At 43.5% G+C, this 25,971-nt stretch overlaps 1 protein-coding gene across 4 annotated transcripts; it reads left to right on the forward strand.

The window, feature by feature from the left end:
- The first annotated feature begins 1,465 nt into the window (after window positions 1-1,465).
- On the forward strand, window positions 1,466-25,906 carry RABGEF1 (RAB guanine nucleotide exchange factor 1). 4 transcript variants are annotated; one of them, XM_075113296.1, is made up of 10 exons: window positions 1,466-1,578; window positions 12,142-12,327; window positions 14,661-14,827; window positions 15,840-15,959; window positions 19,015-19,184; window positions 20,731-20,812; window positions 21,625-21,757; window positions 22,147-22,238; window positions 22,512-22,768; window positions 23,753-25,906. In XM_075113296.1, the coding sequence occupies exons 2-10, from the start codon at window positions 12,149-12,151 to the stop codon at window positions 24,149-24,151; spliced, it is 1,599 nt and encodes a 532-aa protein (XP_074969397.1). In that variant the 5' UTR covers window positions 1,466-1,578; window positions 12,142-12,148; the 3' UTR covers window positions 24,152-25,906. The 4 variants fall into 4 exon arrangements, with proteins under 4 accessions (XP_074969397.1, XP_074969399.1, XP_074969400.1 ...); XM_075113298.1 differs by having other exon boundaries at window positions 19,018-19,184; XM_075113299.1 differs by lacking the exon at window positions 15,840-15,959.
- Window positions 25,907-25,971: the final 65 nt, after the last annotated feature.

Here is a 25,971-nt window from a genome sequence, read left to right on the forward strand (position 1 = left end):
TTCCTTTCACTTTCCTCATTTAATAGCTACTTTACTCTGGACAATTTATAGACCCCCCTGGCTTTAAGTAATGATTGGTGTTACTGAAGCCTGGAGCTGTACTGACCTCTGGTTTTCTGTAGGTAACACACTGCAAGTGCTTTCAGGTTGTTCACACACAGCAGAGAAGGACCCAGGATAGTTCTGAGTTTTGGGCTGTGGAAACAGAATTTCATTTAACAAACAAAAAAAAACCTCCAGTCTTTCATTATCTTTCTGAAATAAGCTCGATTTCAGAGGGTTGTTATGTTCAGTTATTATCTTCTCTATATAGTTCTCTGACCGGGAATTGCTTTCCAGAACAGCAGTTTTTAGTCATTTTACTTACACAAGCTGAGTAAAAGTTCACCTCCACTTTCACTGTGACTTTTATAAGTGGATTTTGTTTTGCTGCAGTATAAATTGTATGTCTATGCATTGTAACCGGAATTGCCTTTGGAAACCCAGCCCGGATGCAGGGTTTGGAATTGTCTCTAAACGTGTTCTGAGTAAGCTGCCGTGTGATGTTTTAATACTGTGGGTGCTGCAGTCTATTATTTCTTACTACGTTTGACTTTTCAGTTCAGGTAATATATCGTCTATGGCTTTTATTTTAAATAAATAGAAGAAAATGTGGATATGGTTTGTGTTGTGCAATAAAAGCATGTTCTACTGAGACCTGCTGGAACCTGGGTAACCCTGCGGCCGCTCCAGCCCCGCTCCTCGCCTCCCCTGAGCTTCGAGCTCTCTTTGCGCGACTGCGAACGACAAGGGCTCGCGGGTCTCTCCCGGCGGCCCCTCCGGCAGCAGCCGCCGTCGCTGCTTCACCACCGCTGGCGTCGGCAGCGCCGGGGCGCGCCGGGCCCTTCCCGCCGGTGCGGGGGCGCCGGGCCCTTCCCGCCGGTGCTGGACGTGCTCAGCTGGCTGCGTTCGGGGTTCCCCCCTTGCCTGAGTAACGAAAATCACGCTTCCCTCCTCTCCTGCCGGCTGCGGAAGCGACCCCCGCGTTCAGCGCTGGAGGTGCGGGTTGAGCCGTGGCAGGGGAACAACGGAAACCGACGGCCAAGGCCGCGCAGAGAGCGCGGCGCTGAAGGCAGGAGGAAGGAGCTTTAGGGAGCTGCAGCTCTTTCTCCTGCCGCTGCCGTCAGCGCAAGCAGAGGCCGCCGAGCGCTGACGGGGGCTGCGGGCCCCAGGGGCGCCGCCGCGTCCGCGGGGCCGGGGGGCTGTGCCGGGCGGGGCGGGCGGCCGGAGCGCGCAGGGAGGCGCGCGGACGCCCCGAAGGCTCGGTCCGCTCCCGCCTCCAGCTTGTACGTAACGCGGAGAGCGAAGCACCCGGGGAGGCCGTGCCCCGCTGCTCGGGCCGCGTCCCCTGCCCGGCCCGGCCCACCGCTCCGGTCCCGCGCCTGCTTCCGGGAGACGGCCCCGCCCCGGATGTGGCGGCACGCCCTTCCGCCGCCGCCGCCGAGGGGAGGCAGCGCCGGGCCGCCGAGCGGGAGGCCGCCGCGGGAGGAGCGGAGCGCGGAGCGGAGCGGCGGGGCGCCCCCGCCGCCCAGGCAGCCGGTGAGCCGCAGCTCTAACCCGCTTCGCTGCCCGCTGAGTGGCCGCCGCGTTACCGGGCCCCCCCTCGGGGTCGCCCGCGCCGCTGGGCCCGCTGCGGGGGAGGCTTCCCCTCCCTGCTGAGGGGGCCCCCCCTCCCTGCTGAGGGGGCCCCCCCTCCCTGCTGAGGGGGCCCCCCCTCCCTGCTGAGGGGGCCCCCCCTCCCTGCTGAGGGGGCCCCGCTCGGCGGCCGCCCTTCACCGCCGGTCGTTGCGGTTCGCCGTGAGGCCCGGGCAGGCGGTGTCGGACCCCGCGCCGAGGCCGGCCCCGCCGTGGCTGCCCGGGGGTCCGCGGCCGGGTCCCCCTCCTCATCCCGGGGCCGCCGGGAGCGGGGCTGCGGCCGGCGCAGCGCGCCGGGACACGGGGAAACTTCGTCAGGCGGCTCCCTCCGTGCGCAGCTCCTGAAACTAAGTTGCTTTTATCACGTGTATTATTGCTGTTACGATTCTTTCGGTTCCAGGAGGGTGTTTCAGTGGTTAATGCGGGTGAAGTGTCGCCGATGCCGTTGCCAGCCCGGCCCCTCCGCCGGTTTCCCCGCCGAGCTCCTCCTGGGTCGGGGCGGTTTGGGCGCTGCAGGGTTGCCTCTGCCCGGCTTCTCGCTGCAGGAGCGGGGATCAAGTCCTTCAAACCCATGCCAGACAGAGCCGAAGGCGCTGAGCTGCGCGTCTGGGGTGCTGCGTGAGCACCTGTGCAGCGGTTGGGCCGCGCCCTGGGCCTTCGGAGAGGGCGTGAGGTGCCGAAGGGTGAATGAGGCGCTGGAGCCAACCCAGAGTTCTCCGAGCGCGTGGTTCGGCGCCGGTGTCGGTGCCCGTTTCGGTGCCCTGGCACGGGCAGCCTCAGCGCTGGGCCGATGTGGGGGTCGTCACAGGCAAAATGCGGATCGTGCTGTTTGGGCGGCGCGGGGCCCCGATCTGGCCCACGGACGGCGTTACAGAGGTGGTGACGTAACCCCGTTACTGACGAGACGTGCGGCACTTCTCTTGTTTGGTGTCATAGTCACGAAGCTATTTCTGAAGCGATGCTTTGTATGGCAGCTCTCGTGCCGGTGCTCGGGGACATGCACTGAGCAGCTCTTGGTCTCCCAGTTACCTGAGGCTCCTTCGAGACAAAAGACCAACCAGCGTAGAAGGGCGCGTCTTCCAGTAACAGACTTCACTGGGGAGTGGGATGTGGTGGCCTTCTGGATGTGGTTACACAGTGTTTTGCAGGGGGGAGGATTAGGAAGAGAATTGTAAGTCAGTGGAAAGTTTTGCTGACAAAAAAACCAACACATAAAAGAAGGGAAGAACAGGATATAAAGTCTATTACACCAACTAATAAGATCACTTTATACAGCAAACTATGATTATAAGCTTTTGAATATAGTCCATGATTCTGGTACTTAATTTTGTTTTGCAGTTTAGAACAGTCTCAGCTCCCTCCTTCCCCTCCTGGTGTTTGCTGTATAATCCCCAATTATGCTTCGCCCCCCGCCCCCCGATGATGGACTACTTGTGACCTTAAACTAGACCTAAAAATCATGCTTGTGAAGTCCTATTAAATGCTGTCGGTAACAAGTCAGGTACAAAGTGCATAAGATGTTTTGAACTATTTTTCTGAGGTTCTACAAACTTAGTTTTGATCTGTATCCACGCGAGCGTGGTTGGTGTGTTGGCAAAAAACACAGCATGTAGAAGCCAATCGCTGCTGTTTCTGAGGAGATTTTGGAAGTTTTAGCTAATCCTCATATTCTTACTTGAATTTCCAGTCAAACAGTACAAAGCAGTTTTTAGACGTTTCTTGTGATTTCATTTAAAAGTGCAGTTGTGGGTCACATGCAGTTGGTGAGACGCAGTCCGTTAATTCACGGATACGTGCTACGCCTAGCGAGTGCTCATTGCTGCAGGCAGTAGTGCAGAGTTTGGTGCGGAGAAACAAAACTGTAGCTTAAGGTCTGTACGTTGGAGGGGAAAGACACATCTTCCAGCTGAAGCGAACCGTGAGCTGTGTGGGCAGGGTGTTGAAGCCTCGCGGCCACGAGGCTTCGGAGGCTTTAAGCAGTGGCTGCCATTTCCCCGCCGAATTGCAGTCCCAAAGGGCGCTGCTGTCTCCAGGTGCCTGGTCACGCTGCGTGTCTGCCGCCGCGGTTAACGGCTGTTTCTCTTCTCAGGATCACCGGTTAGCAACCTGTGGTGCTTATACCAGAGAACAACTGCTATAGCTGAAATTTCTTAACTGCAAGGAAGATGCGTGTTAAAACTGTGAAGACTCGTATGATCTAATCTGCAAAGATAGCTACCATCTTTCTTTCCTAATTCGGAAGCTGCCTAATGGCTTTCGTATTTTCTCTTCATGAGTCTCTTAGATCATAGTGCCCCACCCTTTCCTTTGGAGGAGATTAACTCATGTTTAATTACCTTTCTGCTAATTACAATCCTGAATGTTTAGGGTTACACATGAATCATGACTATTTCAACACTTACATGGCTCTTAAGAATTTTGTGGCATTTGGGTCAGCAGTTGCTCTTTGAAATAAATGCACGTTGTTTTAAGGGTGCTTTTCCATTGGAAAGGTCTGTAGTTGTTAGACACCGTAACGCAACCCCGTCCTTCCACCCCCTCTGTTTTGATGTACCTTCTAGTCTACTTTGTGAGTTTATTTTCAGTCACTGATGTTGTGTGCGGCTTTAGGTGGGACTTGCTACTCTCTCGCTCTGATGTGAAGTATGGTGTACTCTTCAGGCACCAGTGAAATGTAAAGCAGCAACCGTTACTGTAAGAACTGTGTGTTTGGAGGCTCTCCCAGTTTTTCTTTTCCATGCCTGGGGATGGCCGTTAATGGCCAGACGGTTCCAGTGCGTGACACCACATCAGGTATTGCGAGCGCTCTTTGGAGCTCTCTGATATTTTTTTTTAATGAGAAGAACTAATGCAAGTTGTTCATTAAGTGCTATGAAGACTTAAACTTGAAGAGCCGAATTGCGTTCGCTTCAGTCCAGTGAAAAGACTGGTGTAGGTTGTTGCTAAGAGTTGTGCCAAGATTTTTTTGAGAAGACTGTTGATTTCAGGAAGTAGAGTGAGGTAAAGATGAGAGAAAACACGAAGCAGACCCAACCCAAAACCGAACCCAGAAGCTGGAGGAGGGATTCGCATGTCAGGAGACAGGTTTTTCCTTGTTCGTGGTCAGAAGTGTCGAAGACTGAAACAGGCATTCCTAGAATAGAATTCAAAGCCAGCTTCGTACCTTTGTGCCAGCCTGCCTGTCTCGAGTCTGTTACGTGAAGTCTCTTCCTGTTTTTAGTTATGCTTCCTGAACTTTGGTACCAGTATTGAGCTCATTTACAGAAGAGTCCTACAAAGGCACTGCTTTCATTTCCAGCATTAGCATGCACAGTTATTTAGAAACTGTTTTTCATAGCTTGTAATAATTATGAATAGACTTGCAATTGCCTCTTACTAAAGGCATCTCTAGATTGCTTAAATGAGACCCCTTTCTACTCAGCTTTGACATGTGAGCTTTTTCAGCCAGCTCTTCCATCAGAGGTGACTTAACTAATCCAGGGCTAAGAAACAGTTGATGAGAAAGTCGGTGTCTTGTGGCTGTGGCAGTGATGCAGCCGGCATCGACACCGCAGGTGTCTGTCCTGTCGGCGTGCGTGGTCACTGGAAGGCAAGGTAGGCGTGCGTCAGGAACAAGAAAAACAAGCCGGTCATGTCTGAAATCGTGATAAATCTCTACTACTTCCAAACTTTATTTCACACACCGTGCTTTTCCTGAAGCCGAGGCTGTGCCTGCAGTCTTTGGAAACCCTACCGAGTTATGAAAATTATCTTAGATTTATTGCTGAAAAGGTATGTTATGTAACCATAGTCTCTTTTGTGCATAAAATCAGCCCTTAGTGACAGATCTTATTTTTGATGAAAGGAGCCCCCTTTTCAGATGACATAAAAGCTAAGATCACACTTGCTCTTTGCTGAGACTGATACCTGTGTTAGAAAAATTCACAGTAAACTTATTAACTATTGTGTAATCTGGTCTGTGTGAAAATTAGAATATAGTCTTTTGCTGTTGTTGAGAGCTTTGAGTCTGATACGAAAGGTACGGTGTCCTGGAGCAATAATTGCTGCTACTTCAGTTCCTATTATGGCATACCGACAAAAATGGCCTAAGGATTTATGGACTTATAATTGGAGGAGACAGTGCCTTTTGGAAGCTCAGAGCTAGTTCTGTGCTTTATGTAACCGGCCTGTGTATCAAGATACCACATGTGATCATCAGGTGTTGGCAAACTTTTGAGCTCTCTCCTTACCCTGTAGTTTTAATTGAGAAATAGCACTGATTGTGAAGGTTTCACCTCTAGTCCCGTGGGAGTGTAGGGGAAGATCATCAGAGAAAAAAAAGTAGAATAGTATCCGACTGCCTAATTCTGTGTCGGTGCAGTCTGGTTAGTGCTGCACTGATGCTGGTGAACTTCGCTACCTGTACGAGCAGTCAAGACTCCAGAGGCTGGATGTCCAGCCTGATGTACTCGGGGTGAGACCCGTGGAGGAACGTGGGCATCCAAGGTGGGAACTATGCAAGGTGTTGCTGCCTGAGCTTTGGCGACTGTCGTAGATTGCGTTCTGGTGTCCGTAGATGTTCCCCAGTGGTGTGTAGGGAATTAAGATTACAGACTGCAGCCTGCAAGTGTCTGAAGACTAAAGGCTTTGACGGAATCCCTTTGTAGATCTACATGTATCCCGTTGCTTCCCATGGGAGACGGGCTCCCCAGACCTGAAACTGAAAATCCTTGAAAACTAGAATACAGGTTTTGTTAAGCACCCGTATTTGATGAATACTGTTGCACTTCAGGTCAATGGAAATAAAATATTTCTTAAAAAAAAACCCCTTTCCTCTTTCCTCCACTCGGCCGACCTTAACACTGTGGTTCTTTTTCTTTGATAATACTTGCAACTGTTCTTAACTGTTTCCTGTGTCTTAACTCTTTCTGTGTTTTCTTTAGTAAATCTTCAAAGATTAATTGAAGTATGTGACTCGGGGAAAGTGATGTGGCCGTATTTTGCAGAAAAGTTGGTTTTTCTGGTTTTGGCTCAGATGTTGCTTCCATGACTGTGGTAACCAAAACCCTGCACTGTTTGCACATACGTTTTCAGTTGCAGCTCTGACAGAGTCACAGAGGAACTGTTGGGCAGAGAGCTGGTTCATCTTTCCTTAAAAATTATGTGAACTTCCATTTTCTGAAGTAAAAGCTATGGTTTATTGGATATTCTTCTTGGATGACAAACTTTACAGGAAAAATCTAGGGGTGTGAGCAAGGGAAGAGAAACCTCTGAGTTGCTATTGCACTTTTAAAGTATTTGCTGTAAGTAAATGGGTGCCCAAAATACTACGAATAAAAAGAAAAATTTTAAATTAATCTATATACAACGAAAAGTAGTGTTGATGGGAAGATCTATTCAAGAGCTTCAGAATGAACTGCACTAAAGCAAGGAAAAAGCTAATTTTTAATTAAACCACAGTGGGTTTTTTTCACATGCTAGACATTGTAACAAAACGAGATATTCTAAGATGCTTATGAAAAAGCTACAGAAGGAGATCTGATCTGTTGTTAGAGCCCTTTGATGTGCAGCCCGTCAGATATATCTATCACAACATGCTTCGCATGCCTCATCTACCAACCATGCACAAGTGTTCCTCTGCTCTTGATATCGCTGCGGTTTGGAAAAACAGCTCGAGGGCTGGGACGGCACGGCAGGGCGCAGCCGGGGCGGTGGCGGGGCGGTGGCGTGCTGTCAGGCCGCGTGGGCCCCGGCGCGGGAGCGCGCGTGGCAGCAGGGCGCGGAGCTCTCGGGTGCCCGTACAGGCCAGTCCTCCGTCTGCCGGGGCGCTGTACGCTGACCGCCGGCGGCGGGGCGGCTGTCCCTGCTCTAGTTGTCCAGAGTCAGTCCAGTTGTGCAGCCTTGGTGTCACAGCGTGCGTGGGCAGTCGTCCTCCAAGGAGCCACGCACGCGGCGTCTTGGGTGGAGTTTAAGGATCATGATCACAGAAGGCGGTTGGGTGTTTAGCATTTTTCTGTTTCAGAGGAAAATGGGAGGGAATAAGCACTTACTTGCAAATAGTAACAGGGGGAAAGGGATTTTATAAATTAATAACACATCTAAGAGTCTGCTCTTTTTCTAAGCTCTTCAAAGCAGTGATACTAATTAACACAGGTATTAACTTCAACGAGGTCTAGTACAGGAATGCAGAAAGAATCTTCTTTCACCACGGTATTTGTGAGGAGCTGTGTAAGAAAGTGCAATTTCTGCTCTCCCTGACAGTCCTCAGAGCAGAGCCACCTGAAGCACCATTTTAGCAAAGCAATGTATGAGTCTACTTTAAATTACAGGCGTTTGCTCCTGGGAGGGAGACGTGGTGCTTCTTGGAGTTGTTGAGAAGTGTTTTAGTTGGGATACGGGAGGTGTAAAAAGGATGTTCGGTGCAGTGTGCCTCTTCGAATTGCAGTTAATTTTATTTATGATTTTTTGGTATCTTATTGTCCTTCTTGATAACTTTTTTTTTTTAATGTGGAGGTTTGTAACTTTCCTTACTATTGTCCTCCTGACTTCTCAGTGGTCAGGCAGTATGGAAGCTGTCCAGATTTGCCTACCTCTCTGACTCCAGAAAAACAACGAATTTGTTCTTTCTTTTGGATTATGTTATAGAATCACAGAATTATGAAGGTTGGAAAAGACCTCTCGGATCATCAAGTCCAACCCCCAACCCAACACCCCCAGGCCTCCTAAACCATGGCCCCAAGTGCCACGGCTGCACGGTGTTTGAACCCCCCCAGGGACGGTGACGCCCCCACCTCTCTGGGCAGCCTGTGCCAGGGCCTGACCGCTCTGGCAGGGAAGGCATTTCCCCTCACACCCAACCTAAACCTGCCCTGACGCAGCTTGAGGCCGTTTCCTCTCATCCTGTCCCTGGTGACTTGGGAGCAGAGACCAACCCCCCCCTCACTCCAGCCCCTCTCAGGCAGCTGCAGAGAGCGAGTATTATTCAGAAGTGAGCTTTGAAGAGGTCATGCATTCAGGGCAGGAACAAAAATAAGAGGTTTGACCATGCAAAATAAGAGGTGTAACTGTGCAAATACATCGAGTAGTTGATCTTTGAATAAAGAATGATATGCCTTTAGCTGGAGGGGGAGGGAGATGAGGGAAGAAAGAAAGGGGGCTGAGGGGAAGCGTTGTGAACAATCAAAAGTTTCAACAAAAAGTTTTTAGGAATGAAAGATCGTAAAGTACACAGTGATTTAGTTGAAGTTGACTTGAGATGGATTTTTCATATTCAGTTTACTAAAACTTGAGTTGTACCATCCATTAAAATGTAAACGCTGACCTGCAAAAATTGGCTGTGAAACTTTTTTTGTAATGGCCGTATATCAGAAACAAAAAGCCTCTGCTTTAAGTGCAGCATGTGATTTCATGATGTTGATTCAGGGTGACCTCTTTTGTGCCTGGATCTGGAACTGATGCAACTGCAATCAAAAATACTTGAGGGAGAGGAAACAGAATAACTTGCTTTCTAGTGGCTTGGCTTTGCAGCTGTTTACACGCCCCTCCCAAAAGAATGAAAATAAATATCCCCAAACCAACCAAACAAAAAACCCCCAACGAAAACATGAATCTTGCTATTAAGAGACCTGATTTGCTTACTCCAGGGAAAGCTGCTGAACTTTGACACTGAACAGAACCTTATTTTTATTTCTGAGGTACGCAAAGGGCTAGCGGGATGCCAAAGGTAATTGTGGCGCTGGTACGTGGTTAAAGCTCTGTGGATACAGAAAGCTAATTTTTGTACATCTGTATAGAGACAGTGAAAGTGCACAGCTGGCATAGAAACAGAGCATGCTGTTAAGCTTTTAGAAATCAAGATGTTGATGTGGGGTAGAAGCAAGGTCACGTATTTCAATCTACTCCTTTAGTTCTCAGAAAATCCGAGTGTCTGAAGGACGGTGCTTTTGAATACGCACAACAGACACCTGAATTCGTGAAGCTGGCCTGCAGACTGCAATTGCAAAACCGCTGTAACTTACCCGTTGTGGGTGACAGGGTTGGGGACGTTCTTGCCTGGGGTGACAGAGATCCGTGTAAAATTTCTCTGAAGTTAGTGTTGTGAAAATATTTTTATCTGTGTCTTTATAGTGCCCTGTAGTTCACAACGAAAACATTCAGACTGATCAGCTTTACTGTGACTGGCAATATCGAAAATTCTGTGTGCGGTGGTGTTTTTCTAGCAGAGGCACGCGCAGTAGCGGTCTCTAGTCAAAATGCTGCTGCAGCTTCTGTTCTTAGGAAGCGGAGTTTAAACGGGATCAGGAGCAACTGAAGAGTTTCAAGCTTTTGCTTCCCCTTTCTTTTCAGGCTGGTAAAGGGCATGTGTGATGTAACGCGTAGTTTCTGTCCCAGGCTGTGCAGCTGACAAACACTTGATGTTTAGTTTCTGGTCTGCAGATCCATGTGCCATTATAGTCAACATTGAGACCTTACTTGAGGAATCAGAAAATGAAGATAGTACAGGAACCAAAAGATTTTTGGGAAGGCAATGTACTTATTTTCCCATGTTAATTTGTCCATGTGGGAAGTAAAGCGCTCTCAAGTATTGAAGATCTAGTTGTGTGTTTCATTTTGCTTTGCAGAAGGATATCAATGACTGTTTAACTGTCAGACTTTCTGTGGGAAAGAAAAGAGTATTTGGCTTGCTCTCCGTCTATATAAATGAGAAAATGTGTCTTTATAAATCATGCCAGTAAGGAACTGATTCCCTTAATATACAGGTCTCTACAATGAAACTTTAGATTATTTTTAGAAATTCGTTACTTCTTTCAAAAATAAAAAAAAAAGTCAGTGGAAGGAGCTTTAATACTTACTTATATAAGAGGGAATATTTAATTTGTTCCCCCTTCAGAGAAAATCATATGTGTTTCCCATTATTTTAAGTAAAGTAACTTGTTTAGATTAATGGGAAATGTTAAACATTATCAGTCTTTCTTTAAAATGGTTGATCTTATATAATTCGGCTTGGAACAAAACAGCTGTTACTTCCTGTAGTAGGCAGCTCTCTTTGGCAATGACAGCTGTGCATATCGTGTCTCTTGCTGTGTGACCCAGAGTCTAGGGCTCGTTTGGCACTGCTGGGCGCAAGAGGTTCCAGGGGTGGGTAACCTTTGGGCAGAAACAAGAACAACCAGAGATCCTAGGAACTTGGGGGTCATTATGAATCTCAGGGAAAAAACAAGATTACTCTGACAGTTACTGACATTCTTTAAATTAAGGAAATCGCTTTTCATTGTGCCTTCCGTACATTGCAACTCTGTGTTCTGTTTTCCTTGTGTGATCTGAAGTAATATGCAGGAGGGGAGGGCAGGGTCTTCAAACTGTGGGCAGTATTGGTGTAAAAATCTCCTGGTTTTCCTTTTAGAGGGAGGAAGCCTTTGGTTACGAATGTGAGAGCAAGAAACGGTAGTTGCTACGGTGCTTGCTCAGTTCGTGTGAAGCACTCTGAGGATGGCAGGAAGAAAAAGGGGCTGGATTTGGTGACCAGGACCTGCTTTCCAGTGCCATGTTGTGGTGTTCCCAGTGTCTGTGTATGTCAATATTGCAATCCAAATGTCAGTGTTTTAATATGCGGATCTTAAACTTGCTAGTGCAGGTGACCCTGTGCTGCTTTTCTCCTAAAATGAATTCAGCATTTAGAATTAGAATGAAGTAGTTGGAATAGCCTTGGGAGCAAGCTGGAGTGTGGGAGGGTTTCTGTCAAGCAAAACAAGAAAGGGGAGGGCTGCATCATTGGAAGGTAGGCTCTGCACAGTGGTAGCCTAGGCATGAAAATAAATCTTTGTTGTGGGCACTATATATAAATTCTATAGAGCTGAGCTTTGTACAGATGCCCAGCTTCACTCTAAAGTAACTTGAGTACTGAAGGAGACAGAGGTGCACCTCATCCGCGTTACGTACCCTGCTGAGCTAGCTGTGATACATCACTGTGCTGTGAAGATCCGTTCTTTGAGGCCAAAGATGATATCTAAAGTCTCACTGGTGTGATTCTTTGCATAGAGAGTCTTGGCCTGAATCCAAGCCTATTTACATCTTGCCTCTTACTCAGTTTGCTTCTCTTTGGTGGTTGTAACTTTCTCTGTTTCCTCCCTCATCCGCTGCTTTGCGCCTCTGTGACTTAGAACAGCATGCTGGTGAGATCAGAGGACCGTGCCTTTTCCCACGTGTGCACGTAGCTGCATGGCTGGTGCTGCTGGCCTGCTTTCTAGGGCAGCTGTCTAGTACTGTTGGCAGGTGAAAGCTGTGCAAGCATACGCTGGTGCTGCAGTTGGCTGTTGGGGCTGGGTGCTTGCATAACTGTGCCCTTCCTCCTGGCCTTTATTTTGTTGCTGCGGAGCTATTCGATAACTGGAACAGGTCACTTCTTTCTAAAACACAAGCCTTCAAAAGAAAATATTTCTAGCAGGTTGTTATCATGGTTCTGTCTTTAACCCTTTTCTCTTTAAACAGGAAGAAAATGAACCTGAAATCTGAACGCAGAGGAATCCACGTTGATCAGTCAGAACTACTGTGCAAGAAGGGATGTGGTTACTATGGCAATCCTGCTTGGCAGGGATTTTGCTCCAAGTGCTGGAGAGAGGAATACCATAAGGCCAGGCAGAAACAGATTCAAGAGGATTGGGAGCTGGCAGAGCGGTAAAGAGCCCTCTCTATTCCTTCATGTTTTACAGTAGGGTGACCTCACTAAATGCTATTCCTGTCTCCTATTTTCTAGTCCTATTTACTCAGCGTCAGTTGCATCACAAGTTCTCAAATTCGACCTTTCCAGCAGGAATTAACATCTTCCATGTGATGCAAAGATGAATATTTATGACATTCTAATTTAAGAGGTTTCAAAAGAAAGTCTGTCAAATGCAAACACTCCCCAGCCTCTCAACAAATACTTTGACCTAATTTGCATACTGAAATCTATAATTCTAACTAGCAGTTGGAAGGGTGAAAGTGACAATTTTGATTAAAATACCTCTGCCTCTGGAGACCGCAGTTATTGTCTTGAATATACCAGCACAATGGTTTTACGTTTCTGCTACTGATTTAAAAAATTGGGTCTGTAGTCATTCTTTTAAACTGCAGGGTTAAGCCCAAAAGCATCAAAGCTTTAGCTTTAATAATTCAGGTAATTTCTCTAAGCATGTATTTTCTGCAAAACAGCCTAGTTTTCCTTGTGTCATAAATGCTTGACCCTAAAAATGGGGGTTGGAGGAAATCTATGCTTAAGTAAGAAAATAAGAGCAGCTACAACTGCTTTTTGGATTTGGGTAGAAAGCAAAAGCATTCTCCACTGCCTGAGGAGCTGCGAATCATCCTCTTCTGTACTACAGCTGTCCTTTGTGTCACTCCCAGGTGCGAGTTACATGATGTCCACTCAGAATTAACTGTTTCAGGGTTATGTGAATTCTTAAGATGGAGGAGCGTCCAGCTGTGTACTGAGCTGGTTGGCAGCTGGCTTGAGCTGGCAAGATGTTTGTTCATATTGACACAGATTCTCTACATTCACTTCCTTCATGTATTGGTGGTGTATACCAGAGCTCTAGGAAAACGTGCAAATGACCGAGACACGTGCCTGTACTCAACCCTTTGGTGAACTTGAGTTTACCTAGTGATTACATTAACCAAGGTCATTGGAGGGGGTGGGGGAAGAAGAAAAAGGCATTAAGTGCTGTGTTCATACCAGCCTGCCTGAAGAAGGTGGTATCTGTGGAAGCTCTCCAGACTTGAGCTGGGTCCAAACTCATGGCTATGGTTTGGAAGCCCCAAGTCTTCTGGTATCTAATTAACCTAGACCCTTGTACCTTATTCCTTGAAGTAGTTTGTCCGCTTGTTTTTAAAGTTCTTTTTACTGTCTGGCATTGGAACAGAATAACAGCAAAGACAGGTAGAAGGAAGTGCTTGAAACCTTTTCTAGCCTAATCAGAAGGTGCCAGGTAAGCTGTGGTGTACAGTACAAAGGACACATCATTTTTTTTCTCTGCCATAAATTTGGCTTAAACAGTTAATAAGGACTTCAGTATTACTAGAGCAGATAGTTATGCTGTCAGTCTTACAATATGTATGTACAATAAAACAGGGTATTTAAGGGATTCTTTAATAAGTAACTGTTCAGTAGGGAGACGCTAAGGGAGCAGATAAGCTGTGATTGTTTGCTGTAGCGAACAGACAGGCTTGTCAGCACAGATAAGACACAATTCCTGCCTGAAGAGGTTACGAATGCAAGGCCATTTATGGTCCAAGCTGAGCTGAATGGATTTTTAAAGAAAATTGCTCAACCTTTTTAGCATCTTGAAGGGCTTTAATTTAACCTGTTTTAATCCTCCTGCATAGGAAGAAAAGTAGCCATTGAAGGAATAGTATGTTTGCCCTCCCCTACTTTGTACATGTAGATTGAGAGGTGGGCTTGGTCTTTGCAAAGCATCCATCGATGTTGCAGTGAAGTGATTTGCCTCACTCATTCAATCAAGCATGTGTATTACCAAGACTTTGAAAACAAATTATGACAACAGTAATGTCTCCCAGAGTATTTCTGAGATTGTGTCAGGGTATTTCATGTGTGACGGTAAAGGATGGCCTGTGGTAATAGGGGGTGAAACTTAGAACGGGATGCAGGGAGGAAAGTAACTGAATCGGTTATTGGAAGTGCTCCTGCAGTCTTTCCCCTCACCTCTACCTTTGTAGAATTCAGGGCTGTGGCATGAGGGGATGGTGCCCATGCTTATACTTCAGTCTCCTCCCTTTTGACCTTCCTATTTAATCCTCCCTGCCCATCCTAAGCTTTCCCTCACTTTCACCATTACAGCATGGAAAGAGTGGACTTAATGTAGTGAAGGGAGATGTGGTAAGAAGCAAGAAATGAAGATGGGTATAGAGGAGAATTAACATGTCAACTGAGTAATTAATTTATTGCACAGGAAATTAGCTTATCTGTGCTGCTTTCAGGCACTTAAATTAGACCTACGTTCTTCTAATTCCAGGCTTCAGCGTGAGGAGGAGGAAGCGTATGCCAGCAGTCAGAGTACCCAAGGGGCACAGTCACTGACCTTTTCAAAATTTGAAGAAAAGAAAACCAATGAGAAAACACGAAAGGTCACTACTGTGAAGAAGTTCTTCACTGCCTCTTCCAGAACAGGAGCTAAGAAGGGTAACTTTCTCCTTTGCTTTTAGTGGTTCTGTTCAACATGTTAAGTGTTTTTGGTAGATATGCTGTACTAAGAGGCATAGAAATACTCTGACTTGACTTCAGAAAGTTGGAATAATGATGCTTCTGGAGAGGAATATGGGAAGTCTTACTGAAAACACAGAAAAACATGAGCTTTCGGGTGATGCGAAACAGTCTTTTAAATAGACCGGTGCACTTCTAAATCTGTGGCCGTGTTTGTGTTAGTTATACAGGAGCTCTTCCACTAAAGTGTATAACTGTATTCCTCGTGGTGGTCTGCCACTGCTCTGCTCAGTGGGAGCAGCTTGCTCGCATGACGCACATTCTTGCTAGATTCATGAGTCGACCACAGGGTGGTACTGTGATGTAGGACTTGAAGGGGAGCTCTTCCTGAAGAAAGCAGGAGACAAGGTGCTGGCTGTCAGTCACCTCGAACAAACTGATACGCCCAAGTGTGTTAGAAATGAAGTATCAGATGATGATGCCATGGATCGCTTCAACAGCTTTAACAGGAGAAATGGAATGTGTAAGCAGGGTGCCTTTAAATGAAAATGAATTCGAAAGGAAACTTGTAGTGTTTATGTGTATGTGGGTTGTGAATATCAAATTTGTGGTTGGCTGAATGTTTATTCTACAGCATGTGTTACAAGTAAGAATGATTAATGGCACTGATGTCTTTGCGTAGCAATAGCTGACTTGGGCAAAAACCAGAAAATGCTAGACTGTGGAGGAGGTATTCCAGAAGAAAAGCAACATTCGTGTATCTTAGCCTTATAGACGATGCATTTCTGTAATAAAAAATTCTAAATATGTCTGAATTTCATTTTAGAATATGTCTTGGTGCATGGGCAGCAGCTGGCTAAATGAAGCATTCACCTATGTATTAAAAATATTTTTTTATATTCATTCTTCTCACTTTCCATATTGTTTTTTTACCATCTCTCCTGACATGCTCCCGCTCTCGGTGTCTTGCTTGCTTTTGCATTTATTTCAGTGGCTCAAGAGAAAATCGTTAAGCAAGGACAGCTTGGGAGGGAGCGAAATGCTGATAACATTCTCAGGGATTTGAAGGAGATTTTCACTCCCTCCTGGGAACTGGCTTCCCCTGCTGAAGGTAATGCAGTACAGCTTGAGCAAGCTGTCTGCTTGATTTTAGTAAGCTTACCTCTTAGTTGAGCTTTGCAAAACACAAACTAGGGTTGTGCCAGTTCTAACTTGTGCTGTTGAATACGAGGATGACAAAAAGGCAAGTCTAGCATCTTGAGGTAAACTTGAATCCCTAAAATAATTCATTGCCTTTTGGTAGGGGGAGTATAGGAATAAAGCTGAAGCCTCTCTGAGCTCTACCTTAGCATGACATCTGAACGATTATGCAGTTTCAAAAAAATAATAATTTTGTAAGAAGTAGCCAGATCTCGTGCTGCTTCATGTTTTTGTCAAAAAATAATTCCAGGTTGCCATTATAAATGTGATTATAAGTTGAAACTACTTCAATTTAATAGTTCACACTTCAAGAACTTGTGCATTCTCAAAACATCTCCAGATAATTGTAATATGAATCAAGACAATCTCAAATCAAGAGAAGACACGCTGGTTTCATTTAAACCAAAAGGACACCAAAACCCATGATGCAAACAGCTTTAGGATCTTGTCCCATGTTATTTGTTTGCAATTCCGACATGATCTGCTGACTAAAGAAATTTGAAGATATACCATTTTTATTGTGCAAACTATATGAAGAAAATGAATGGGGGTGTGTGGTAGAGCTGCTGATGCCGCTGTTCGTAAGGTTCTTTGCTTGGACTCAGATCATGACCATGGCACAACCATAGTGAACCACTGGAGTGCTGATGTTCTGCTGTGACAACTAGCACTTTTGTAGAAAGCCTTGAGAAAGATTTTAATATTAATAGTGTTTGTTCTTTGTGAAGGTGATGCTTTCTTAACTCTTCTGATACTCTTTCTTTTCGTTTTGGCATATCTCCTCTACTAGGTTCTCTTTCACTTGTTCAGATTACTGTAATCAGCTTCTTTTTAGTTAGACTTAGTTCTCACGGAGTACATGACAAACCTGAAGATACTTTGTTGCTGAAAGTACATTAGTTCCTTCAGTCCTTAGTAATTAGTGCATATTCTACAGATTAATTTTCCTTAAATCAGGATTTCAATGCAGAGATTGATGAAGTTGCAACATTGCTGAGTGACTACATGTAGTTCTTGATGTGACTCATTGAAAAGAGAGTTCATTCTAATATTCAGTTTTTTAATGCCTACATTAAGCGTAATCTGCCTCATTTGACTACATCTCTAGTAACTAAAAAATAATCTATTTTAAATTTGTGACTGAAAAAACCATATTAATATTCCGTAAGGTCAAATAGTGGAATGAGGTTTATTTTTATAATACAGTGAACTCAGTGTTGAAATAAGTAAATAAATCTCAGCTGTTTTTTTGAAATTAAGTCAGTAATTAATTGTGGAAAAAGGTCCGTATAATTCTACCCTTTCAGAAATGTACCTGCTTGATTTATTATTTCAAAACTATGCTGTCTTAATATTACATAACCAGTAAGAAATGTGACAAACTTAGATCAATGTATAGTCATGGTTGCCATTCAGCTTGAAAACTGTACAGGCATTCTGCTTTGAATCTTGGGTATAATGCAGGTTGGAAGAAATCCCCTCTGGGAAAAGTGTTCTTGTGTAACTAGAAAGGAGATTGATTTGCACTTTTAATCTGGATTGCTACAATTGGAATGTAAATATTTGTAAAGCCTTTTCCATTCTTATCACTTAAATACCATAAATGTTCCAATGGTATCTGACCAAATTATCTAGAGAAGGTTATGCTGAAGTGTAGTGGTCCCTCCTGAGCCTTGTGCCTTGGTCAAATGATCAGTGTGTGTTAGTCACTGGATCGTGCAGCTTTGAATTTCCTATAGTGCTGGATCTCTTGAAAAGCAAATAACAATAAATGAGAAAAGCCCTGGTAAGCTCCCTCAAGGTCAAATTAAACATACTAATTTAAATATACTAATCCCATTTATCTCCTTTTATTTTGGAGTTCTGCATGTATGCCTGTTGAAACAAGGATTTTTGTTGTGCGTGTTAGTATTTTCAGATTGAAAGATATGTTTGTATCATGTTGATCATGAATGTTTTCATCTCTTCTGTCTCTTTGCTGCTTGCTTTTCATGTTCATTTACATCATCTCTATTCAATCCTTCATTTTGAACAGTGTTGGCTGGCAAGTTGAAAGGTGGGTGAACTAAACCTGGGTAGTAAAGGTTTGGATCAGTACGATTAACTCGCAACGTAAACCTTGGAAAATCAGATGTGTTTGTGTGGAAACACTCTGTGGTTGCAGCTATGTAAACCTGCATCCAGTGCTGCGTGCAGTCTGTGCTCCTACCTCCTTCCCGCGCACCAAGCAAGTTCTTCCTTGGACAGACACGGTGCTTCTGCTCTTGCTGAAACACACATGGCCGGGTTCTCATTTACACTGCGGGTGTGGTTCTGTGGCATCTGCTGCCCAGCCCAGGAAGGGCGGCTGCATTTGCAGGAGCCTCACGCTCCCATTCCTTGTCTTGCGCTGCTGCTGCTGCTCCTGCGACCTGGTAGGAACCCAGCCTGGGGAGCTGATCAAGCTGAAAAATAACCCCGTAAGAAATACTGATTTCTGACTAGGACTGCCCCAAACTACCAGTCCCTGAGCTAGTTCATGAGCTGGTTGGACGCTTGGAGCAGGGGCAAAGGAGCAGGAATGTAAGGGTGAGGCAGAACAGGGAAGGGACCACTCTGTTATCTGAAACTGCTGCAGAATCCCATCTGGAAGCCTTGGCCTTACAGGGAGATACCTTACCTGGGAATGAAAATGTAAGAAACCAGGAAACAAACCCATGTTACAGTAGTTTGCTAATATAAAAAGGCCATTAGTGTAAATGGGTATGTGGCTATAAATGTTTCACTTCAGTGGAATACTGAGTTTCCTAGAGTTCTGTTTAATAATATCCAGCATTTCACTGGTAAAGCTTGAGAAGGAAATGCTTATTCATCTGCACAGTTGAAAAAAAAAAAAGCCAAACCTGGAACTTTAACACATGTTAAACATTTCCTGAATTCATCCCTCTGTGTGAAAAAGCTGATCTGATGTGCCCTAATCTTCCCAGCAGAGATCCAAGAAGCCAAGGCTCCCAGCCCTTCTATAAACAGGCAGGCCAGCATCGAGACAGATCGAGTATCCAAGGAGTTCATAGAATTTCTCAAGACATATCATAAACCTGGACAAGATATCTATAAGCAATGTAAACTATTTTTGGACACAATGAATCATAAAAGGGTAAGTTTTACATGCCTTCTACGTAAATGGGGAAATTGGGGAGAGATGGAGAAAAATGCTGCTTTTCCAGTACTTTGGGTTTTATATATTGTATACAGGAGTCATCAGCTGAAACGCGTAGTCAAATGGAGATCTAGTGGTAGTCTTAAATTCTGAACACCTTCCCTGTTGGTATGCTATATGACCAAAGAAACCCTCAAACCTCAGTATCCCAGGTGGCTTGAGAGAACTTGCCTTTGCATCCTGAATAAATTAGTTCTGAAAGATAAAATGTCAGTTGAACAATTAATTTTCTAGATAAATATAACTTGTGGAAATCATAATGTATTACATAATGAGTTTTGGGGTATCTTAAGTCTAAAAGTTACAAAGATAATACCGCATCAAACCACATGTCCCCTTTTCTTTGGGGAGGGAGAACTTGACTGTGGGTGGTTTTTTAATACGGAATAATGGTTACATTGTCATTCTCCATACAAAAATTTAATGTACTTGAAATATTAATGAGTCTGTAGTGCCACCTATAGTTGGCATGAGTCAGGATTCAGCACACGTCCACCCCCGCCCCCTTTCTTATTTAGTATGTAGTTACTCAAATTATATCTGCAAATTGGACTGGAAATTAAAGGGAGTTTGATGGAATCTTACATGACTTCCACTTTGAGAACACCTTGAAGCTTTTCTCTTTTAAAACTGATTCATTCTGAGTATAGAGTTTGGGAAAATAGTGTATTATTATTATTATTATTGGTTAGAAACATTAAAGGTACTCAAATTTCGTGGTTCCTTGATAGTTTGTGCTAGTCAAGAAGTCTTTCTCAACATGTACAATTTGCTGCTACACACAAACCAGGCCTAAAACGCAGCACTGCCGTCAGAGCTGAGACTGTTCGGGGTGACTGTCCAGTTTTTGCCTTAGAGATTTCAGAAATTGTTCTCTTTTTTTTTTTTTTTAAAACGGCTTTATGCTGCCATTTAATGGTGAAAAGCAACTTGATCCATAAGTTCATTTTAACCCTTCAAACCTCCGTTATGTTCTTCAGTAGCTCAGTTAATGCTCAAAAGACAATGTTTTGCAAATAACATTGTGAATGTATTTCATAGTAACTTTAATATTAGAAGTATTTACCGTATAGATATTCTTTCAAATATAAGATTTATGTTCTTGGTTTTTTGGTATGCTGTATATTGTCTTTTAAAAAGCTATAGACACAAAACTGGGAGCAAGAATTGTGCTTTTAGTGTACATCATTTTGTCACCATTACTCAGGGATGTGTCTGGGGAAAATGACATTGCACCTGTCGAACTCCATTGCCAATATACATCTGTTCAGCAAATAAATGTAAATCTTTAACACGTTAAAGAGCCATTATGTCTTGGTTTCTCATATTTTTGAACATAATTTAGCCAACATAAACACCCCTGATGATATATTTGCATTCTCAGACTGTTACTGCAGCTGGGCGCTTTCCTTAAACAAAACCAGAACATCAGAGGCATTGCTGCCAGTTCTTCCACACATGCGTAATCGGTTTTCTCCTACAGGACTTAAGCATTGAGGAGCAATCTGAATGTGCCCAGGACTTCTATCAAAATGTAGCAGAGAAATTACAGACACGTTGGAAAGGTATCACATTCTGCTTCCTCATATCTTACTGCTGAAAAAGTAATGATTTTTGAGGATAAAGCCTCTTGCATTTGCAAGTAAAAACAAAGCATTCCTAACCAGCTTTCAGAAGAGCTGTTAATAAATTCTAGTACCGTGGTTAGAACTGTTCCCAGCAGCACCATGTATGTAAGATTTTGCCATGTTAATTATTTGGGTTTACCGGGTTTTCTTGAACTCTCAGTTAAATGTGGTTCAGCTGTTCTTATTTCTTGTTTTAAATTCAATAATATTTGTTTAAGACTGAGGCTGCCTGGGTGGCCTCAGCCCCATTAACAGGCTGTGAGCCTTATGTTACACTGTAATGCACAAGAAGCCAGCGAGAGGGGAGTTGCTCTTGCAGGCTGCTTCTATGTGCCTGGTGTGTAAGCGGCACAGTTAAACGTACCCAGGGATTTTTTTTTTTAAACAGAAACAAGAACAGGGACTTGGAAGGCCTCACTGGATTTATTCTCAAAGACTATTTTTGAGAAATATTCTTGCAAGCTATAAGCAGCTGAACCTAATTTGTGTGTTGAATGTGCTAAATGAACGTGCCTCGTGAACCTACGTGTGTATGTCCTTTGGCGTATCGCTCTGGTGTTCTCGCCGTCATATTCTTACCTCTGCTGCAGAGAGTGAAAATACTCCTGATGCATCCCTGCCTTACTAACTCGCGTTGGCTCAAGTCAGTAGTACTGATTTGGTGATGTTAGGACCAAATTGTATTAAAGCTTCAAAACAGCCATGGAATACTTTATTTACTGTATTGGGGTGGATTTTGTACCTTTCAGTGCCCCCTGAGAAAGTTGAGAAAGCAATGGATCAGATTGAAAAATACATTATGACTCGACAGTATAAATATGTCTTTTGCCCTGAAACAACTGATGATGAAAAGAAAGATCTTGCAGTCCAAAAGAGAATCCGGTAAGTCTTTGAAAGAAAAATAGTTGAGTAAACCACAGTCCTGTGAACAAGCTCTGAATTAAGGATGTTAAAAATCTGCTGCTGTACATACAAAGGTGGCAAGCTTTTTAACCAGAAAGAGATAAAAATACTTTAAGAAACAGAAGGAGTTAATAGAATGAATAATGAAAGCTACTCTGCTAAGAAAACTAATTGGTGTGCTTTTGTTAAATTATAGCAAAAAAAAAATTCTGGAAATAAATTACTTCAGTGGAATAAACTAGCTTATAACTGGACTAGTGCCTTGTTTGCACAAAGCACTCGTTGTGCATTGAATTCAAGAAGCAGCTGGTTTCAGACAGCTGAATGTTACTGGTACAGGAGAGTTTAACACTTTTTCCTCATCACAGGGCTTTGCACTGGGTAACTCCACAAATGCTGTGTGTTCCTGTCAACGAAGAAATTCCAGAAGTCTCTGATATGGTTGTAAAAGCAATTACAGGTTCGTGAACGATGAATTTTACATTGGCAGCTTTAAATTTTAGATCCCTTGTTCACAGAGATTATTTTCTGCCGCCGTCAGAAGGGGGTCTGGGCTCATAGATCTGCACTAGGCTTCGTAGTATTGGAGTCGTATATGATCTGAAGCAGGAATAACTTCAAGCACCACAGATAAAAGTGATGCAATTTTAGTATTGTCTAGCGAGTGTCCTGTTCATTGAGGTGTCTGATTAATGTGGGTTTAATTATTTGAAGTCTTGTTTTTATCTTACAGATATTATCGAAATGGATTCAAAGCGTGTCCCTCGTGATAAATTAGCATGCATCACCAAGTGCAGCAAGCATATATTTAATGCTATTAAAATCACAAAAAATGAACCAGCTTCTGCGGATGACTTCCTTCCAACGCTTATATACATTGTTCTGAAGGGAAACCCACCCCGCCTGCAGTCGAACATCCAGTATATAACACGCTTCTGTAATCCAAGCAGGCTAATGACGGGAGAAGATGGCTACTATTTTACCAATCTGGTAAGTGCAGGAATAGTGCTGACGTTTTATACAAGAAGATTGTCTTTTCGTTGGATGTAGGAATTTGCAGTAAAGGCAAACATGGCATAACAGAAGGAAAATCAAGACTACTCTTCAAGTAGTGGTTGAGGTTACTTAGAGTACAGCAAGCTCTTCTGCTTTACACCTCTCTGCTTTCTTTATAATATTATAACCTTTTATTTGAACATTCTGATGATAAGACTTCGGTATATTTTTATTCTGTAAGGAGATAAGTACTTTCTATTTCTCAAATCCTGAGTTTGGACTGTGAAGATGTTGTGGATTATGGAACAAAAAGTTCCCCATTTAAGGCTTTATCTCTTGAAGGGACTGCAGAACTAGGCCATTAATGTGTGGAGGTAAACAGGCATTTTAAAGCTTCTGCAGGAGGCATTTATTGGTGTCCTTGTTTATATTAGAAGGAATTATGATTACCAACTTGGCTTCTCTGCATTTCGTTGTAAAGCAATTCTCAAAGGAGAATGCGTAGTCGAATTAAATACTTGGAATGTTAAAAATTCCTTTCAGTAGGAGGAGAGCATCCACAAGGTAAGATGGGCATTTGGCATTCCTTCCTTCAGAAGGTGAATAGAGAGCATAGCAGATCCCTTCTGATCAGATTATTAAATATTAATGTAGTGCTCTTGTGTGGTTGTCATGTCTTGTTCCTTCTGGTCTCTCACCTCCAAAATGCAGTGCCGCTGTCCCCGAGGTACCCCGTGAGTTGGTAATGTTCAGGTGAAATGGTGTCTTCCTGTATCGATCTCCAAGTTTTCGACTTCTTCAGACTCTGGGGAGAGGAGAGGGGCATGTGAACTGTCTGATATAGTTAGCTTCTGAAGAAAGCTCTTCAGGAGCAATCTGTTGAGGCATTAAATAAAATAATCAGTTACTGGTCTAACAGCAGAATGCATAAGTCCCAGCCTGTACCTTGCAATGATACTCACTCTGTTTTGTTTGCAGTGCTGTGCTGTGGCCTTCATTGAAAAACTGGATGCTCAGTCTTTGAATCTAAGCCAAGAAGATTTTGATCGGTTTATGACTGGCCAGACATCCCCGAAGAAGCAAGAATCTGACAGCTTTTCACCTGATGTGTGCCTGGGTGTTAAGCAAATGTATAAAAACTTAGACCTGTTATCTCAGTTGAATGAGAGACAGGAGAGAATTGTCAGTGAAGCCAAGAAGCTTGAGAAAGACCTCATAGATTGGACTGATGGAATTACAAAGGAAGTCCAAGATATTGTTGAGAAATATCCATTAGAAATAAAACCAAAAAATCAAGCCTTAGCAGCTATTGACTCTGAGAATGTGGAGAATGACAAGCTGCCCCCACCACTGCAGCCTCAGGTTTATGCAGGATAATTATCAGTGTTAACTTTGAAAAGCATCATTATCCTCACCTGGCACTGTCTGCTACTTGGGAAGGGAAGTAAATTTAAGGCTAAAAATCAGATAAGCTTAAATCAGTACATTTTTACAGGTACATTTTTTTGTTAAGTGTAATGAATTGTATTTATTTTAGTCAAGTAGATTTCTATTAGGCTTTTGTGGGTTTTTGAAATGAAATTAAATTTTCTACACAAACCGGTGTAATTTTTAAGCAACACTAGTCCATTGACATCTTTCCTGAAAGCTTCCTTCTAGGCATGCACTTACCTGTTTTTAATAATTAGTTTAACTTAAAGAATTCAAGTTCCAGGAGAAACTCGAAAGGTACCAGTGTTAGTCTGCATTTATTCTGTAGCTGTAAAGATGAAACATATATTGTAAAATATGTAAAATTGTAAATAGATTTAAAATCTAATCGACTGTGCATGACATCTTGTGTGTGAGTGAAAATGGTAACGTGTTCATTTAAATGGCATTGCAGTATAAAGGCAAGTACACTTACTGTTTCAGTAAGCTAGATGGTGTAACTGATGAATTGCAGTCAGAAAGGATATCGTTGTAATGATTTGAAAAATTGACTCTCATCTTGAAATCTGCTCTGTAAAAGGAAAAAGTGCAGTTTAAAATACGACATTTCTTCACGTAAACGCTCCCTCTGCTTTGTCAGTACCCTCGGTAGCCTTCGGCAGTGCACAGAAGTGCTGATACTGCTACTTCCAAAGAGAATGTTGAGCCAAGCTTCAGAAAGGAAGGAAATATATTTACTAAAGATTGCATAATGTGGAGCAAAAAGGGGGCGGGGAGGAGATAGTACAAGAGTTGCACCAAAACCGGCTTTCTTTTCCGGCATTGCCTGATGATTTCCATCAGTGGTCGAGGCCTTGACTGCTTTTTTGACAATCCTGGTAGATAAATAAGTTCATATAATGAGAGGCTGCTTTTTCGAAGAAGCGTGAGCCGTTGCTCTGAGCGGAAAAGTGCACTTTATCTTCATGAAACATCAGTCTATCTTTAGTGATCCTCCTTTAGCAAAGGGAGTTACCTTGCTAAAGTACTGAACATCAAGGTAAATATGGCTTTATGTCACGAGAATTTAATCGATGTATTTCAACTTCCACAAAAAGTAACCTCTTGCAATATAACTTTTTTATGCTAGTGAAACATTTTATATATAGTTTTAAATATCTTCCAGTTAATCCAGTCAGCCATGACTTGTTTGTGTACCTGAGATATCTAACAAACCTACTTAGCTTGAACTACTCTTCAGCAATGTTAAATTCTTACCATCAAGGAGGAAAGTCCCTACCTCTTTATGTTCCACTGCTTTAAAAACACTGCTATTTAAATTTGCACTGCAATAATTCCAGACCACAACTGCGATTTGTCCCTTTTTGTCAAATGTATTTAGCCTTACGAACTATGCACTTGTAGTGTTTCAGAGAGAACCAGTTACCCAGAACTCCACTGCTGAGGTGAAGCAATGAGATAATCGGATGACCACAAGAAATTAGATTATTCAATGTATCCGTATGTCACTGCACCCACATTGATTAGGATCTGACCAGTGCTTGCAGTAAATAATACTGCAAAGTCTTTATTTTCTTTATAAACACTAGGTGCTACTTGATATCCAGGTACACAGGTTTTCCTGAGGGGGGTAATAAAAAAAAAAGGCAAACTTCTAGCTGTTATGTAAATTGCCATGTCTAAATAAAAGTGTGTACATTATGCCCTTGTTAATGAGTTTCTAAAGGTCTTGTCACTGGGTTTTGTTATGCTGTTAATGCTTAATG

The sequence above is a fragment of the Phalacrocorax aristotelis genome, chromosome 18, assembly GCF_949628215.1.
Source record: "Phalacrocorax aristotelis chromosome 18, bGulAri2.1, whole genome shotgun sequence".
NCBI classification, from domain to species: domain Eukaryota; kingdom Metazoa; phylum Chordata; class Aves; order Suliformes; family Phalacrocoracidae; genus Phalacrocorax; species Phalacrocorax aristotelis.

Bases quoted from the DNA above. Each gene is read 5' to 3' on its own strand.
- RABGEF1 (XM_075113296.1), top strand. From the start codon at position 12,149: ATGAACCTGAAATCTGAACGCAGAGGAATCCACGTTGATCAGTCAGAA. The intron at 12,328-14,660 runs GTAAAGAGCCCT...TTCTAATTCCAG, and splicing joins GATTGGGAGCTGGCAGAGCG to GCTTCAGCGTGAGGAGGAGG. The intron at 15,960-19,014 runs GTAATGCAGTAC...TAATCTTCCCAG, and splicing joins ACTGGCTTCCCCTGCTGAAG to CAGAGATCCAAGAAGCCAAG.